Consider the following 19346-nt stretch of genomic DNA (forward strand, 5'->3'; position numbering starts at 1 on the left):
ATGTGACATTTCATAGTCACAATGTGATGTGATTGAAGAGTGATATTCATTAAATTAGCCTATTTCATTACATTATTACTTGGTATCAGGAGGAAATGTTCTCATACTTATGATTATGTCTTTCTAATGTACATTGCAATATTTCTCAATTATTCTCCTCACCTATTATCCCACTAATGTGCCAATCAGATCTTTAAAAAATGTCAAACTGAATGAAGTACTTTCCAAAGCACCAGTGATGTTTGAAGCTTCGGACGTCATCAGTCACGTGATATATTTCATTTGACACAAGCTCTGGCAAAATGTATTGAAACAGTGCGCTTTCACAGGAGTGAAACAAGCTTTGGAGTTTGGTATCATCCACCCATCTCTACGCTAGGGAGAATGTACGTGGGGGACGTGTTAGTGTTGGCAGATTCTTTTGTTGGCATTTTCACTTTTGAAATTGTCTCTGCACAATATAAGTCAGTAGAGACTAAATGCCGTGAAATGACACACGAAAAGCAAAAAAGGCATTGTGATAACACGTAAATTGACTTAAGACATTGGCGTGTTATTCATATGCCATTTGATGATACCAGGCCTGGCGGAGATCTGCACTCTAGTGAGTGCACTCTTCTAGTTAGACCTGTAATTGGGTTGAAGCTGTGTAGGGAATTATATGGTGTCACTAAACTCTGGGAACTAAAAATGTTAATGATAAGAATGTAAATCGTCCCGCCCCAACAAGTGCAACAAAACTGACATGAGAGTGAGTGTGAATGAATTAAATTAAATTAAAACATACCTGTTTTAGTTTAAGAACATACCTGCTCTAGCAAAATGGTATTGTCCAGTTAGTTTAGGCTTGACTGATTTAGTTGTAGGTTTATTCATTAATTAATTCATGCATTCAATGATTGTTTGCATTTAAACTATTTTCTCAATCACTCACACTGTTATTTTGTCTCCTCCCTGAACAAAGCTAAAGTCTCAGAAAGAAAGCAATTCTGAGTCAGCAGTTGAGTCAATGAAGAGCCTTGCAGGCAGACAGCAGGTCGATATTTTACTCACCAAACATGAGCAAGGCCGGTGTATCAAGATGCACAGATAGATCAAACTAGACCTAGACCTTAATAATCTGAGCTACAATGAGACATGTGAGTCTACCTTGTATGTTTAGTGATGTCACAGTACAAAGCAACAAAGATTCTTTAATTTTAAGAATAGCAATTTGATTATTTTCTGCTAGTTTTTTTTTTTTTAACAAAGAGTGTTTTTAGGTCAAAATGCCAAAATAACAAAACTTTTTTTTATTATGAAGTACTGTAAATTCCATGTTTAATTCCCTCAGCTATAAATACCTAAAACCTAAAAATATAGCCCCCGTGCTTGTTCATGTCCTCCAATTGATTTTCTTTGGAGCTGCACATGTGACATGGCACATTACAGGATGTAAAACTTTTTTCTCATGTTGCTGCCTACAGCAAACTGCAGCCATGTGTTCACTGACACAGACTGATCTGTCCTTGGAATAAAATATTTCTAACCCAGAGTGCAGGACTTTATCCTCTAAGACCATCTGTGACAATAGACAGATCCCAAACTGGAGATAGTCGGGGTGGATGACTGGAATTCATCTTTGAATTCTTTTGATCCTAAAAAGCATTATCTCTGTGAAACTGAATTTATGAATTCCTACAGGATAAGAATGTCGTATCTAAAGATTTCCTGGCAACATGTCAGCATTAGTAATTGTCAGCTGTGACTGATCAAAACCTTTTGTTGGATCTTTTAGTGTAGTTCTGCCAGAAAGGGATTTTATTATTTATTTCTGCTGTTAGAACTAGGCCAAAAATCACTCAATCGTTTTAATTTTAAAAGGGGACAAAGCATGTTGTCATTTACAACCGCAGTGAGATGACAAAAGATTAATTACTGTGGCATTTTTGAGACTATATTTAGTTGCAATTATTCATTTTCAACTTCTAATAAGCTTGTTTTTCATACAGCCACTCTCTTTCAATTTCCACATAAGAAAGAGCTACAGCACATTTAAAATGTTAGACAATTTACTCTTCCTGCTGCAGTCTGTGGTCAGTAGTGACTCTAACATGGTTTACTGCATTCTGGCAGAAGTCACTGAGATCGTAGCTTTGGTTGGGAGGAGTCTAATTAACACCCAACCCCATTTCCTGATACCAGATGATGCCCACAATAATTTCATTTCCTCACCCTGCACATGTCAATGCCAATACTTTCTACAGTTCCCCCACTGTTTCCTATGAGACCTCAGCGGGAAGATAGCCTCAGTAAACCCTTTTCATTGTTAAAGATGATGATTGAATGTTCCAGCCATATGTCACTCACTCAGTAATAACTCTGGTGGGGGGAAACACAAGAAGAAAAAATCGATTGTCGGCTAATATGAGCTGGGATAGGCTCACATTAGGCTCACATTTTAAGTGTAAACGATCTCATTAAAAGAAGAAACGCAGCAGTTTTTAGGGGATTTTCATCGTGACAGCAATACACTGGTGTAGTTTTCCCTAAATTAGTTCAAATAACATTCTTACCCCTAAACTGCAAATGTCTTGGATGAGGTTTGAAATAATAAATGCTCTTAAGTTCAGAAAAACTGTTCCAAAAATGGATGGTATACAGCATACGCATCCCACAATCCAACACCCCTTGCACAACCTTCACTGGGAGGTATATTCCAGGCATATCCCTCCCTTGTTCAAATGTCTTCCTTCTCAATCAGTCTTAACCATTCATTTGCCCACCCATACAGCTTTCTTATTATTGAGGCCATCTCAGCTTGACACCCACCTTTTCCAGCTCATCACTGACCAGCAGGCCGTCCTGGTCCACATCCAGGTATTTGAACATGGTGTCCACCAGTGCTCTCTTCTCCTCCATGTCCCTCTGCTGGCTCTGCTCTCCAGTCTTCGGCACTTTAGGTTGCATATCCAGCAGCATGCTCTTCAGCCTGTTGTACTCCGACATGGTGCATGCATTGCCTACAAAAGCAAACACACAGATATGCAAGAAAAGACATTTGATTAACCTCAATTATACAAGCCAAAGCCTTTGGATTGTAGCTGTAAATTGGATTTAATGTGTCTGTGTGTTTTATAGAGGGAGGAGAGGAAAAGAGGGCAGGAGGGATAGATAATGTGTGTATTTGTGTATGCATGTGTGTGTCCTCGAGTGTTTACTCATTTAAAAAATGTTAGTTTTTTTGTTTGCATAATTTGTCTGACAGCTTTTCGGTGCAGGGGGTCCAATTAATTACAAGTAATCCTTGAATCCACATGAAAACAAAAGGTAAATATCCTCAATTAGACCCTCTCAAGCTTCTTGTTCTCCTTTGCTATGGGATTAGAGCTCATGGTTCAAACCAGACTGGGCATCTAGCTCCTGATTCTCTGCAAGGCTCTGCCTGATGAGGATGTGCAGAGGAAATGAGAGACCACAAATTAATCACAGGCAGCACTCAGCGTTTTTTCTTCACACTTTAAATCAATAATTATGCAAAACACGACTGTCACATGCTGTGAGGGACTTAATACAAATGGAGAGCAGGCAAATAAGCGGCAGACACAGAGAGGGAGAGAACAATTTTTTCCTTTTCTTTACTCTTACATCCCTCCTTCGCTTTAGTATCACCTGAGCCTGATGAAAGCATGAGAGATGGTGACAGGAGGGCGAGAGGGAGCGAGGCCTAAGTGCAAGTCAGAGGCATGGTGATGAGAGAACAAAATATAAAAAAAAAAACCTGCCACCTATGAATAAATCATTAGGTGACATCCCTGCCCGATCACTGCAGAGCAGGAGCCCCCCTCTGAGAGTACATGGTAATGGATCTCATTGCCTAATCTTGTCGGACAACTCAAAAACTATCAAAGCTAACAAATGCAAAATGAGGGGACATAATGGCTCTAAAAGAAAGACTCTTAAAAGTTTAGTCCCATCATCTCCTTTTGGTTCCAAACTTGCAGCAGTGGGGAGTGCTGCCAATGCAAATCTACAGTTGTTAGCACAACTGTCACTGCAGCAAAGTCAACAAGGGTTCAGCTAGGCTACAGCAGAAAGACAATGTCTCCTGCTGTGGTACTTTATGTTAAAGTTCATATTAAAGATGCACATATTTATGCATATGTACACACACACACACACACACAAACAAAGGGTTTCCTGGTGTGCCATCTCAAAGAAAAGCTCAGGGTGACCCATGATTAAATCCTCAACAACCTCGAAGACTACATACTCTTCATTGCACCTTAACATGGGTGTGATTGTTCCCTAACCTAGACCAAGTGGTTTTAGTTGTGTAAAGGTCACTAGGCCTTAACCTCAGGGATGGAAGATTATAAACTCATGTGTGTCATTTTGGAAGGTAGTGACATATGACCTACTTTGTCATTTAGGTATGAGGACTTGGTGAGATCTCTGCCATCAAGCAGATAATACAGGCTAAATGGTTTCCTAAAACAGTTGGGCACTGTAGTTTTTAGGGAAATGTCACTCAAACAGGTAAATAATGAGGACTAGCTGGGGACTATTATGACCTGTGGATTAATACACATTTGTTGCTCTAGTTTACAACAGCTGTCCATTGCTTCATAAAGGGTCAAAAGATGAAGCTGTTGGAACAACAAGTTTTGGGCCATCTCTGCTTTGATGAATTGCATACAGGAGCGAGTGACAGCATATATGAAATTATGAGACTGGAGCTCCTTGAGCTAAGGTTAGGAGGGCCTCTAATTTGTAGTACTCAGGTTTGGTAATCAAGTACATCTATCAAAGTGCTGGAATGTTTTGCTTGGCCGGTCGAGGTCAACGCATAAAACATCAAGTTATGAAAGGAAGTCATCAATCCAGTAAATCTCAGTTACCTCCTGTTCATTTCTGGGAGGACTGGATGCATGCATGCATGATGTTTGACATGTACTCACAGTTACACATGAATACACATGAAAAGACAAAGCCAAAGAAACACACAATGACACACACGTCTCGACACTGGCTACCCTTGTACTCTTTGTACAACACAAAGACTTACACATCCACACAACAAAGACAATGTGCACTCTTCTCTACAAGCAGGCAGTGAAGTCAAGGTCTTGGCTAAATCCCTGTTCAATGTTATTCCTGCGAGGGGAATGAGGCGTGAGATGGATCAGACATGAGGGATCATCACCTAGCTGTCATCCCTCTGGAAGGACAGAAACAAATGAACACCCTAACGCTGATTTACATCTTGTCATATATAGAGAGAACAATACTCTTTGCTCAGACTTACTCTGCCTCCCCAAGTATATATACAGAGGGAAAAATAATATGAAAAATATATACATGTAAAAGATGGATATTTTAAAAGGCACTTTAAAGACTTTTGTAAGAGGAGACATCTTCCGCCAATTTCCCTGCACTGACAGAGGTTGATTGATGTCATGAATTACTTTAATGCCCTAATGACCTCCTTACCTATCCAGGTACACCTTCTATTCTTTGGCCATGGTGAGAAAGTGAATGTTATACCTGGATGTTACAGTGAATCAGACTCTCTTTCTTCGCTGGATTGAATGTCCTTTGATTCAGTCTCTCTCATTCTGCTGAGCGCAGCAGCTGCAGCAGTGGCAGAGAAATATCTGTCTGTATTACAGTGCATCCACCCCTGACTCTAACACTGTTTTATTGTTCTAGAGGGACTAGGACTCCCTTTATTGCCCGTTTGAAATGTTAGCTGCTTAAGTGAGTGATCCGAAGCTGCTCGCACCATGGACGCCCAATGTCCCGGAGACGGAGCTCTTCTCCACCGCTCAGAGCATCCTCCTAGCTCACACTTTATAAATGACAGGCAGGAGAAAACACATAGGGATAGGAGGAACCAGGGAAGAAAGTCCCTGTCACGCTAAAGGGAATAGATTGTATGAGAGGACAAAAAGTCATGGACAAAAAATGTGGTCGTGACGTGTGAATGTGTATCCAAGTATGTCGGTGTGACTGTTTTTTTCATTGTATAAATTCTCCAACACAAAATCAGTAACTTTCCAAATACTGCTACTCTCTCCAGTGGTGAGAACCGATGAACAACAACAAACATGGCTGAGTTTGTGTGGAAGCCACCCAGAAATCTTATTTTAAAATTCAATTTGCAGTGTGATTTAATAATATAATAGTTTATTTATAGAGCACTTTTCAAGCAAGAAACACTAAGTACTTTGCAGAGTTAGGAACATACTTTTTTTTTTATTCATTATTTTGTGGGATAACCAGTAATTAATTTACATTTCCTCCATATTTTTCTCTTAACCTCCATTACCAGAAACATTTTCATAGCTGTGCAATGCATTGCAAGAAGATCTTGTTTGCTGTGCAATGCGAGCAGGAAAAATACAACAAAACAATAAATCTGGGTGAATAACAGTTTAAAGCAATCTGCTTTCTTTAAAAAATCTGGGTTTTTTTTTTGTTCAAATCTGTAAAAACCAAAAATGATAAGCCTTTTAAACTTGCCTGAGTCAGGAAAGTTTATACAGTTTATTTCAATGCATAAAAATTCAAACATGGTGTGAAACTTTTTTCCTCACTGGAAATCATCCAGTTCTGACCTGACAAAAAGGCATTCCTTAATAGCAGAGCATGACCCGGTGCTACCAAGGCATCAAAACTGATTTGTTGCTGGTCTGCTGTCAAGTGTTGCTCGCCAGAACAATTTGTTTAGAAATCCAAGGGAGAAATTCAAACAGTACAAAGCAGTCATACATCCACTGCAATTCAGATGTATATGAATCAAATAAATCTAAAACTGTCCTGTACTTATTGGATGAGTTCTTAGCTGTGGGAGGGAAGGGAAATCCATGGCATCAATCCCTCAGATGATGAAACCTCCCTACAATGCCCTCCAGGATGTAAAAGTGCTCTGTGTTAAATTTATGTCTGCCTGACCTCCTCTGGCTGAAATGATGGGATTATTTACTGCCATGCCGTCTGTGTGCTGCTAATATGCGACTGTGATGGACCTCCTTTCCAGATAATTATGAATATGATGGATGCTCTTTGCTCCTGAGGGCAGCTAGGTCTAAGAGAGCTGAGCCAATCTTGGAAGGGTGACACAAGTCACAGGAGAGCCCCATATTGCATAATCACTGTTGGCAGATGTTTAAATCGGCTTACTGTGAGCTTCATAGTATATCCAGCATTTCTTCTGTGACTGCTGTGACTGAAAGGACTCTCTCCATTTCAATATTCATCACACTTTATTTTCAGTATGTTTAACTTAAAGGAAATGAACAGCATTTTACAGTTTGTATGACGAGTGAGAAAGACAAGTCACTGGGCACTTGAAAATACTTCTGCTGAGCATAACATGACTAAAGGTAAAGTATTTATAAAAATTGCATTACCTTCTAATGTTTGTAGGAAATGGGTGAATTCAGTTAATGCTGAAACAATTAGTCGGCTGACAGAAAATTTACAACAATTTTGATGATCGATTAACTGTTCAAGTGATTTATCAAGCAAAAATGCCGCAAATTTGCCAGTTCAAGCTTCTCAAGTGCGAGGATTTGCTCATTTACCCCTTTTTTATCAGTTTAAATTGAATATCTTTGGATTTTAGACTATTGGTTTGGCACAACAAACAATTTGTGACATTTTATAGACTTAATGAGTAATCAAAAAACTTAAGTTCAGGTAAGAAAATTACTTTAGCCTTGTTTTGTAGATGCATTTTAGTGATCATTGGCAGTCAGCATTAACCTCTGAGATTGCATTTTCTGTTGCTGCTTCACAACAAAAGCAGCAGCAGTGGAAATGTTCAGTTTACATTGGCAGTAAGGTCACACATCTCTGACTGTAGGAAACAGAAAGGCTTCCATAAATGAGATCAAATTACAAATTGTACTGCTGAAGTATGTACATACATCGTTTCCTGTGAATCCATTGTGCAGGTAATCTGAATCTAGACTGGTAAAGGTGCACTCCGCCAGTAACAATGAAACCTACTATATAGAGAGCTAATTAGTGAACATAAATAGATTCAGTGGCTATTGCAGAAAAAATGCTGACCATAAATAATATAAGAAATGGAATATGAAATAATAAAAACCTTAAGGACTATAACTTTAAATTAATCCTTAGTTGCATTCCAGATGAATCCCAGCAGCATGTGAGACATGCTTTGGGAGATGCAATAAAAAACCCATATTTCCATAAATATGAAACCATGGCACAAAACCAGCCATTATTCAGAAACAGCTTGCACAGCATCCATCTACAAAGAACAGCAGGAGGAGGTGGAGGGAATTTGCAGCAACCTGGGTCAACAGCAGTATGAATGATCAGCAGAGTAAGAGTATGAGCTGTCAAGTTATAAAGACCTCACTGACTGTTTGAATGTGACTGGGGATTGGAGTCAGTGGATAGGATCAGCTGTGAGCTGTCTTGGCTGACCATGAATGAAATATTATGGTCAGAGTGATGGATTTAACAACATTCTTTCTTTCTAAATGATATCCCATATGGGACTGTTCTTGGGAACTTGTTATTGATAGTGTGAGTAATAATCCCATATCAAAAGCAGTAAAAAGTGATGATTCATAGTTTAAAGTGACTCCCACATTTCTCAGCTAATACATAACTCCCACTGATTTAAAAAGACGCCTCTAGATTTCCTGAGTACAGGCAAGCTGTCAGCCAGTTTGCCTCACCATACATTCAGCAGAGTGGATCAGTGTGAGCTCGGGAAGTCTTATCAGAGTCTGTGCAGCTTGGCACTGACTAAATGAGAAACCCATTGCAACACCAAAGTTATTGGCAAAGCAGTGAAGGAGAAATAGTACAGTAGCATTCACTCCCTGCCTGCCTGTCTGTCTGCAAGCCTATCGTCTCGAACTGGCTTCTCAAACTGCACATCAGCACTACACACATCAGCCCCATATCTCTTCCTCACTCTCTCTCTGGATCTGACTCTTTCACTCACTCTCACAGAGAATCCCATCAGTCTGAGGAAGAGTATAACTTACAGGGACACGCAGAGTTTAGTAGCTACACAGGCTCCAGTGACTGCCCCATTGCCTTCTTTGGATGAAGTAAATACTTACTATTATAAAAATTACTAGTCTTATTGTTGACACTGCTGCTGTTTTTTTGATAAATAGTGTTGTGAAAAAGCCTGCTGAGCCCCCATTTAACAAGTAGACACTGTCTACAGTGTCAGTACTGTTTATACCTTTCTTTGTTTTTTTCCTTTAAGTGTTAATGAGCACAATGTAAGTGGTTTTTCATCACACTGTAGTTGATTTACTTAGCAGGTACAGCTGTTTTTCAAAATGTTGCCTGAAAATAAGTTTGTGAGACTGTTTTTTTTTTGTTCTTAATCAATTCTAATTAATCACTTAATTAGTGTAAAGTGCACTGCATGGAGGCTGTATTGGGTTTAGTTATTTGTTAAGTGAGCTGTAACTGTTTCAGTGATTATTTAAATATAAGTATGCATGCCCACACTTTAGAAATTCTTTATTACTGATTTCAACTCATTGTATTAGATATCTTGGAGCTCATGTAAGGCTTCATATTGGGTGTTGCATATTGTTCACAGTGGCCTCTAAAGAGAGGTGACAGAGGCAGAAAGAGCTGAGAGAGCTGGTTTAAAAGCAGCAGGCAGCCAACAGCTGAATCATTAGGATTGAAACCTCAGCAATACACTTTGTCTTCAATAACTATTTTACTCTCCTCGCATCGGGTGGTTATTTGCCTCTATTAATATTGGAGAACGCACACCTCGTTGGGTGTGCCAACACTGGGGCAGTCTTGTGTGGGAAGATGTTTTTTTTTTCTTTTTTTAAACAAGCCACAGCCTGTCAAAAAAGCTGACAAAACTATTATATAACATTTGGGTGAGGCGTTGTAAGTGTATAGCTACAGCATAGTCTTCTCTCTTTAAAACAGCAGAAAAATATATATTTATCTATGAACAAAATTATGTTACATGGACTCACAGGAGGTGTACAGAGTTTTGTAATACCATATCATGCAAGAGATTTTTGGAGACATCTGTGTGGTAACATTGTTAAAAAGTCACACGGGACATGAAATATGGGAAGTCAGACTGTCATAAAGGTAAACACCACACAAGTCGGACAAAGTGATTTGGAAAAGAAAATTAATAATTACTCAAACTGTTTGTGGTGTGCAAGTGTCCTACAAAAACATATGAAAAAACAAAAACAAAACAGATTTACTCTCATTTCAACCAAGTTTTTTTTAACAGTATTGGAGAATGAAGAACATATTCAGTCTCATCCAACAGCCTCCAGTAGCTTGATTCTCCCTAGACTTTGCACACTATTTCCTGCAGATATGTACTATACCAAATCAAAGTCAATGCAATTTATTATTTTCTGCTCTACATTTTTCATGCTCAATAACATAATATGTGGTTTCATAGGGTCAACAACAAAAGCATAATCAGATCCTCAATGCCACAGACTAGAATATAAATACAGTTGCACTTTCACACACAGCCCTGGTGAAGTGGATTTAGCGAAAGAAAATAATTACCAAGCCCCCGCTCCCCCTAATAGATTGAGACTGGGAACAAGCTCAAGCGTTGATTACATTTTTAGCATCCGTCCTCCTCTCTCCCCTACACCTGCAGCGTAAGTTACAGTAATCTCAGGACCTTTCACAGCCCTTGCTGAGGCCTGCAAGCTGCTGCCTGATGATCCCACGAGTATACAGCTTTTAAATTGCCTAGATGTGGGGACTGGAGGAGATGGCCGCCTTGGGCTGTATGTGGCCCAATTGAACCCCACTGACGACAGAGAACCCTGGACTAACATCCAACATTAGCCTGCCCAAACACCGCAGTGACCTTGTGGGGAAAGTTACAGAGGCACAGAAAGAATGGACGATTTTTTAAGTAAATCAAAGTGGGAGGTTTCTCCTGTACCATATTACTTTTCATTTTATGGTTAGGCTTTGGTTTTAGGGGAGGACGTGTAAATATCGCCTTTCTGTCTATGTCTTCCATACATTAATGTTTCAAGTCAGTTTCACCTCTGACCTGACCCAGGAGGGTGTGGTCAGAAATGTGCTCTATTGCACATGTAACCACACCCAACAGTGAGGTCACAGGATCCTGGAGTACACCTGTAAATCACTGCAGTAAGGTTAAAAGTTAAACCACTGGAGGTCAAGACACGATTTTCAGAGGGTGTTAAGGTATTCCTCAAGTTGGATTTATCAGGGCCTTGTTAGTTCACCTTGGGGATTCTGTCATTTTCTACTTCTGTTTTTAGCCAAGACTGCAAACAAGTGCTCCGAATTTTTCATTTGTTTTTCCCAAAATGACACACATTTTGAAAGACATGATTTGATCTGTTACTGCTATTAGCAGGACAACGTCATTTGCCCATGTCCTCCAGAACAGTTATATATACATACTGTAAAATACATATAACGTTGTAAGAACAGACTTTCAAGTTGAAGTTAGGTTTCGGCACAAAACTTTATTGGTTAGGGTTAGGGAAAGATGGCAGTCATAGTTAAAAGAAAACAACTTTGACAGCGATCTCCCGTGTCCAAGTCACATGCTCAAGCACTAAGAAGTTTTGTAGGACTAATAACATCACGCTACTTCATCCTGTATTTCTGACAGACAAGAGTCATAATTCACATGGCTGCTGGAAATCCTCATCAGGGAAATGTAACGGATAATGCTGTTGTTTTTCTTGTGAGGACAGTCTCTGAGTTTGACAGACTGCTCTCCCACCCGCTACACCCTTGTCTTTGATTTTTGCGATGTGGTATATGCGGTTTTAGAGAGTTGTGCTGTTATTATTGAATCCATGTTTTATATATGTATACTGTATGTTGTGTTGTAAAAGTAATGTACATATGGTTTCTCCTTTTTCTGAATGTCCTCCAGTAATACTGCATTGAACTACATACTGGACCAGTATGTAGTTCAATGGCTGGATTAACATGTGAGTGATACGAAAAATTAGCTGTCTTTGCTTGCTACTGACACCCTTCCCACTAGGGTTGGGCCAATGAACGATGCCATCGTCGATGGCTGACAACCATCGACCACTGAGCCCTCTACCGTCGTAACATTGTGATTTTAAAGCCCCCCCCGATTGGTGAGTAGATCTTGTTAACTGAAAGTGCAATAAAAAGCTAATAAGAGCAGTTTATCACTATGACTAGTATTTAAATTCTGTTTTATAATCATATGATCTGCTTAATGGGGTAACTTTAGCATTGTGTTAACCGTTCCAGCTGCAGCTTTCAGGCCGTGGTCGGGAAGCACAGGGAAGACGTTGTTTTCCTCCAGGGCTGAAGTTGATGCTAACCTCGGGGCTAACCACTTTCACTTTTACCCAGCAGCTGGGAAGCAAGAAACAGGAACATCTTGGGTATTGAGGAGCTGCAGCATTTATTCATGGGCAAACTGTAACCTACACTGTACATTTACTGCCACTAGACAACTTCACTGCTAACCTTTCCCTCTGCTCCGATCGCCAGCACCTGTCTGCTCTGATTGACAACAACGATGTCTTCGTCATCCCGATTTTTCATTGTGGACATCGTCATTTGCCAATTTGGATGACATCACCAAAACCTACCACCAAACCATCCTCTGTGCAATGATGCGACAAAGTCTAAGGAGCTGGTTGTGGATCTACAGAGGGCCAAGGCATCAGTGACCCCGATTTCCATCCAGGAGGTCAGTGTGGACATTGTGGAGGACTACAAGTACCTGGGAGTACACTTAGACAATAATCTGGACTGGGCTAAGAACACTCAGGCTGTTTACAGGAAGGGCCATAGCTGCCTCTATTTTCTGAGGAGGCTGAGGTCCTTCAACATCTGCCGGACAATGCTGAGGATGTTTTATGAGTCTGTGGTGGCCAGTGCTATCCTGTATGCTGTTGCATGTTGAGGCAGCAGGCTGAGGGTAGCGGACGCCAACAGACTCAACAAACTGATCCGTAAGGCCAGTGACATTGTGGGGGTGGAGCTGGACTCTCTGGCGGTGGTGTCAGAGGGGAGGCCAAACTACATGCCATCTTGGACAGTGTCTCCCACCCACTCCATGACGTGCTGGTCAAGCAAAGGAGCACCTTCAGCGGAAGACTCATCCCCCCAAAAAGCACCACAGAGCGCCACAGGAAGTCATTCCTGCCTGTGGCCATCAAACTCTTTAACTCCTCCCTCTAAGTGTCAGTCTGTATGACCCTAGGTCACTAAACTGGACATTGATCATTACATCTCTGCAATACTTGAATAATTGTGCAATATCCGTGTAATACTCATGTGCAATATTTAGCTTTTTCCTATTTATTATTCATACCTCCATTACTGCTGTTGCAATACTACTTATTACTTATATTATTACATTGCATTATTATACCGGTAAACCCACTTGGTACTTCACACTTTATTTTATACTTATACCCTGTATTATATATATAATTTTTATAATATATAATAATATTTTGCTAGTACTTTCTCCTGTGTACACTGACGTAAAGGCGAGCTGCTGTAACAAAGAGTTTCCCTTCGGGGATCAATAAAGTATTTCCAATTCTGATTCTGAATGTGTTTGTAGCCTGTCACCTCAAATTCCCATTAAGTCCAGTGCAGTACTCCTGTGCTGGAATAATAATTCATTTGTGTGTGTTCGTGGTAAAATTCGTGGTTTAATCACAACTTTACTAGGAATATGCGCCATGTGAGCACAACAAAAACAAAAATTATGAAGATTTTGACACAGTGTAATAATAATTAACAACTACAGCAGGTCAAATAATTAAATACTAGACTGTAGTGTATGTATATTATATATATATATATATATACACACACACACACACACACACACACACACACACCAACTTCGTCAACAACGTCGTCATCCTCTGCAGGTGGTCTCATCCTTCGAGCTCGGGTCCTCTACCAGAGGCCTGGGAGCTTGAGGGTTCTGCGCAGTATCTTTGCAGTTCCTAGTACTGCACTTTTCTGGACTGAGATGTCTGGTGTTCTTCCAGGGATTTGCTGTAGCCACTCCAGTTTGGGGGTTCACTGCCCCGAGTGCTCCGATGACCACGGGCACCACTGTCGCCTTCACCTTCCAAGCATTCTCCAGCTCTTCTCTGAGCCCACAGAGCCTTGTTATCGCATTTTGCCCATCCAGTAGCCCATTTTTCATCTCGGTGCTCTGGTTCTCCAACACCTGACGCAGACCTTGTTTGGCCGGGCGACATCTGAGCTGGCATCTCATGTATTTTATTGTCACTCATCATTGCATGAGGTAGGCAGTAGCGTGAAGGGTCTTGCCTAAGGACCCACACTGGATGATGGTCATTGTTCAATGCGCCCCGAGGGGGATTCGAATCCGGGTGAAAGTCCTGTGACTTACCAGTTGAGCTATCCAGCCGCACTATATATATACAATTCATGAAATAACAAATTTTGTACAGCAGTTAAGAGATAACCATGCATCATATACAGTACAGTAAATGCAGATGAAACTGCAGGAAACCTTGCACTTTCACACAAATCTGAGTATAACAGGACAAAAAAAGTTGCAGCAAGTAAAAAGTAGAAACTCTTCAAATGACTATCACCATGGGTGAAACGATGATGTATGGTGTCCTCACAGTTTCAGTGAGTATGATCAAGTAGCTGGCAGGTGTGAGTAAATTTTCCCCCTCATATGTATGTGCAGATCAATGCTGCAGAATACTGTCACTTGAAAAACAACAAAAAAGGAACAAGAGGAAGACAGGGATGTATGCTGAGAACATGGCTTTTATACTTTCTTCTCCATCAAAGAGAAAAAGGTTCATCCCTTTTATCTGAGAAATTTGTCTTTCATCTAAATTCTGTCTGTGACTCTTTCATTATTTATTTTTGCTATACATGTAGGTCACAACTTTGCTTCAGTGGCAAAGGCTGAAGTATTTTGCGTGGGAGTCTCTTCTGACAGATTTTTTTCCCCCCACATAAATGTAGCTGCTTCAACACCTAACTACACATCAACTGATACTTCAAGTTTACCAGACTTAAATTCTTTTACAGGTGTCTTTGTCAAAGCGAGGAAAACTTGAGTTTGAATTAAAATAGATTTTTATTGTTCCAACTATGATGCAGTTTAGTTAAACATGAGTTCTGAATAACTGAACAATACTACACTTGTAGTACACATTTTGATCCAATAACAAATATATATTATCAACCGGTTTTACCATAGCTGCATTATATTTATTCGATTTTTACTATATATTTTTTATTAGTGCAACATGACAAAATATAAGTGAACAAGACAGAATATAACAGAGTGGGTGATTAGACAGTTGTCACTACAGAACGTACAAACAAATCAACAGCAACAGTGGACGACATTACACAACATTAGACCTACAGTATGTATTGTACAGAGTAAGACTGGGGTGACAATTAGATTTCACTGATTGTACCTTACTGATTACATGTGATGAATACATTTGACTTGATTGATTGATTGATTGACAAAAGATGCTGTGAAAAGGAGGGCAGTGTGGTTACAAGTATGTGCGGAACAAAATATATAAATAAATAAAAGATGGAAAAGGAGGGGAAAAAAATCACCATGAAAATGGAAGAAGTATTGACAAAAAAATGTAGAATTTGAAAAAAGAGGAAAAAAACAGAAAAAAATAATACACACACACACACACACATAAAGTATACATAAATGTGAGTTTTTCCTGAGAGAGCTACATTGCAAATAAAAAAATATGATACAAATAACAACAGCGAGATATAAACAAGAGAATATAAGTATGTACACTGTAGTGCTGTGTAAAATGTTAATTGAACAATGCTATCAAATATTTCAAGCAGTAAATTTGCTGCATACAGGAAGTGTGTGTCTTTTCTTAAATTTTAACCAAATTTTAATTGTATTGGCAAATCATTCCATGCATAAAACCCACTGCACAAAAGGGAAATTAATTTTGGCTCTGATGTTTTCCCACGAGGCAAGATGAAGTGGTCGGCATTATTTGAGTCTGTTAAGTCATGCAGTAGCAATGGTGTTTTCATTACCATCAGATGAAGAAAACATAGGGAGCTAATTTCAACTTTGATGACAGCCCTCAATAATAATGAGTATGTTTCCCCCTGAGCTAATGAGAGACAAGGTAGTCAGCTGATAATGTGGTAATTTATTTCCCTCCCAATAATTATAGTACAGACATTTGCTTGTTGGTATATAAAGGTTAAGATATTTTGTTTCCTCTTTTCATTCTTTAAATTCATTACTAGGTCATTGGGGACAGCTGATCGCACTTCCAATTGAGAAGCAAATGGTGTAAGTTTGACATTGTTAGCTTTGTTGCAAAATGAAGGTACTTATGAATTTGTTGGTGTGTTGCATTTATTGTTTGATATGTTATCATATTGTACTTTGTCGAATGTTAATTTTCATAGAAACACTCCAAGTGTTTCTAGTTGAAAATCTCTGAACTTTTCAGAAAGGTGCTGCTGTCGTCCCTGTCGCTCTTTTTAAGGCAACCAATCATATATTAGATGGGGCAGGACTCATCATCCTGGTAACCAAGACAATGGAGGACAAGTCTGTTCTGGCTGTGTCTGTCTATCCTGAGCTTTATGATATGTCAGACAGAAACTATCATAAAAGAGACAGAAAAGCGCATTTGTGGGAGCAGATCGTCCAGACACTGAATGTTAGTGAGTGTTGTGCTTTTATCACCCCATGCGTTGTAAGCTTGTTGTTAACTGTGTAGTCAACCCTCTCTAACTGCACAAGCGTTTAATACCAGCACTCCACAGCGCCCTGCCAGCACTTTTCTGCCAGAAAAAAACGTTATATGGACACAAGCCCTAAACCATGATCTTTTGAACATTTTTATGATTATGTTTAGGAACATAGATTGTGGTCTTGCTTAAATATCGAAAAAGTCAATGCAGACTTGATGTGTGAGACAGGACTAACTTTTTAAATACTTAACCAAAACACTAGAAGGATGTCACACTATCTGGATTGTAAAAATGTTGCCCATGAATGTAATCCAGGCAACATTTACATTCCCTTAAAATGTATTTGGCAAACAAAATTAGTAGCATATAAACAAATAACAAAATCTTTGCAATATTGCTGCCTTGACATTTTTATGCATTATAAAACTTCCCATGTTGTTTAAGCGGAATATCTAGTTTTTGTTCTTTTGTTTGGAATGTGTGGAAGAAATGATAAACTAATGGAGATGATGCTGAGTCTGTTGGGATAATTGCATCACTTTCTATACAAAGCACTAACCTGTCCTTTGGTAGTGGCAAGTGGAGCTGTAGCAAAACATGTCAGTTGAATGTGACCTCCCACCACCACCACCACCACACACAGTGTTTCACAGTATTTTACAATGGCCATTGGAACATTAAAACATTTCTGTGTTGTAATACTAACCACAATTGTTGACATGAGTGTTGAGATGAGTAATTTTAGATTTTCAAAATCACAAATCAAATTCCTTTCTGCTTAATGACTTATTGTTCTGACCATGTTTTGTTCCATGTCCTTTTTTTTTTTTTTTGGGGGAATAAATAAATCAAACAATAAATCAATTTATGAGTCAGAGTGCATTTGACTGCACTGCATACCAAATTGTTTGCCCCAAGGTGGACTGATATTGACTCATTAGAGGTTTACAACTGGAGCCCTTCTCTCTGCCAGCAGGTATAAATAGTAGCAGAGCAGGCCATTAACCAGAAAACAGAACTAATGAAGGGGGAAATTAACAAAACACAAACAAATAACATGTATTTCTGAATTCCCTGTCTGGCTTCTGTTGATACAGCTTTCCTGTTTGCACGTTGCCGCCTCAGTTCACTATGTGAAGCTATCTCGGTCACACCCATCTGCCACTGTTGGGGGAAGCCATCAAACCAAAAGAAAAAAAATAATACAAGAAACGTCTTTTGTCAAAGTTGTAGTTTACCATTAATAATGAGGTGACCTGGATGGACTATGAGTTATTCAGACCTTTCCGCCTCCAGACTATTTATAGAAATGACCACAGTGCAAACGTAAAACAGGTAAATTTATCATTTGGGGCTGGGCAGTTAAAAAACATGCACCCCATTTCAACTCTGTGTCCCTTAAGAGAATTGCTTCCAAAAAAGAATCTGTGACTTTTAGTCTGGTTGTAATATTTCTCACACACCCCCATTCAACTCATTCAACCCTTTCCTAACTGTGCTCTTCATGAATTCATACAACATAACAATTTCATAACAGTGGGAGCCAGTCCTTCAGTTGGCAGCTTGTCAACAGGGATGAGACGTTTCAAAGCCTTGGATCTACAGCTATTTAAAAATCCATTGGCTTTCTGGCCCCTCAGGATCCTGGGCCAAGCCTCCATATCCCTCCCCTCATGCCAAAGACTGTCACTCACAACACGCAAATCCAAGACAAGCTGTCTCTGAGCTACGATGTGTTTATTTCATGGCATGCTATGCCATGCCATGCAATTCTCAAATACATTTCTACTCCAGTCCAGTGATAGTTTAAGTTTAAAATATTTGAGAGAGAGGAATGTGACAGACAGAAAGAGAGAGTGGGTTAAGCTTTGTTCATAATATAGGTCTTCATGTTCACTGCCACTGCGAGTTACTGCTCATATCAGACTGAAATCAAAAAATGTAATCTATATGCAGGCTTTTGATTTTCACACTAGTTAGGAAAAATGTTTGAGGAACAATGACAGTTTCCAAGCCACCTAGGAAATTTATTGGTGCAGTGGTGAGTGAGTGACATGCTCAATGCTACTATACAAAAGAACATTCAACCTTCACTGTGTGAATGACTGAATAGATATACGTATATGTATGTGAGTGAGTCCTTTTCAGAATCCATGCTTCACTGGTAAATTAGATTTGCGTGTTCAGGTACATTTTGAACAAATAGCTAAAGAGAGAATGAAATAGGAGAATTAACTTGCAGAGTATATTAAAATATGGGGATGCAGTGGATCAGATGTAGGCCAGTCGGTCACATGTACAATACAGTATGGTCTAACAGTATACCCTGGAGTACTCCTGCTTGTAGCAGTGACTAATTTGAGAGCATTAGGGAAACACAGTTCATCATTGTACTTTCTTTAATTACCAAAGCCCCTTGAGTTATGGAGGGTAAGCTCAATTTCTTTAGAATAATGTAGCGATGTTAAAGAGACAAATTCAGTCATTTTGAGCCTCTTGTGATTTAATATTTGTAAATGATTTGTCTTGTCTGTCTTAATTGCAGACATGTTAGAGTACATTGAACACATGATAGTGTAGAGAGG

General features: G+C 39.4%; 1 protein-coding gene across 4 annotated transcripts in view; it reads right to left on the bottom strand.

Annotated features, from left to right (window-relative positions):
• The window catches only part of fstl4 (follistatin-like 4), a 223648-nt gene that overhangs the window by 72637 nt on the left and 131665 nt on the right, over positions 1–19346 (bottom strand). For all 4 annotated transcript variants that reach the window (XM_044223041.1, XM_044223042.1, XM_044223040.1 and 1 more), the window contains one exon: positions 2812–3002. In XM_044223041.1, the coding sequence (XP_044078976.1) occupies positions 2812–3002 (191 nt within the window). The remainder of the gene's footprint in view (positions 1–2811; positions 3003–19346) is intronic.

This window comes from Siniperca chuatsi, linkage group LG14, assembly GCF_020085105.1.
Source record: "Siniperca chuatsi isolate FFG_IHB_CAS linkage group LG14, ASM2008510v1, whole genome shotgun sequence".
NCBI lineage: Eukaryota > Metazoa > Chordata > Actinopteri > Centrarchiformes > Sinipercidae > Siniperca > Siniperca chuatsi.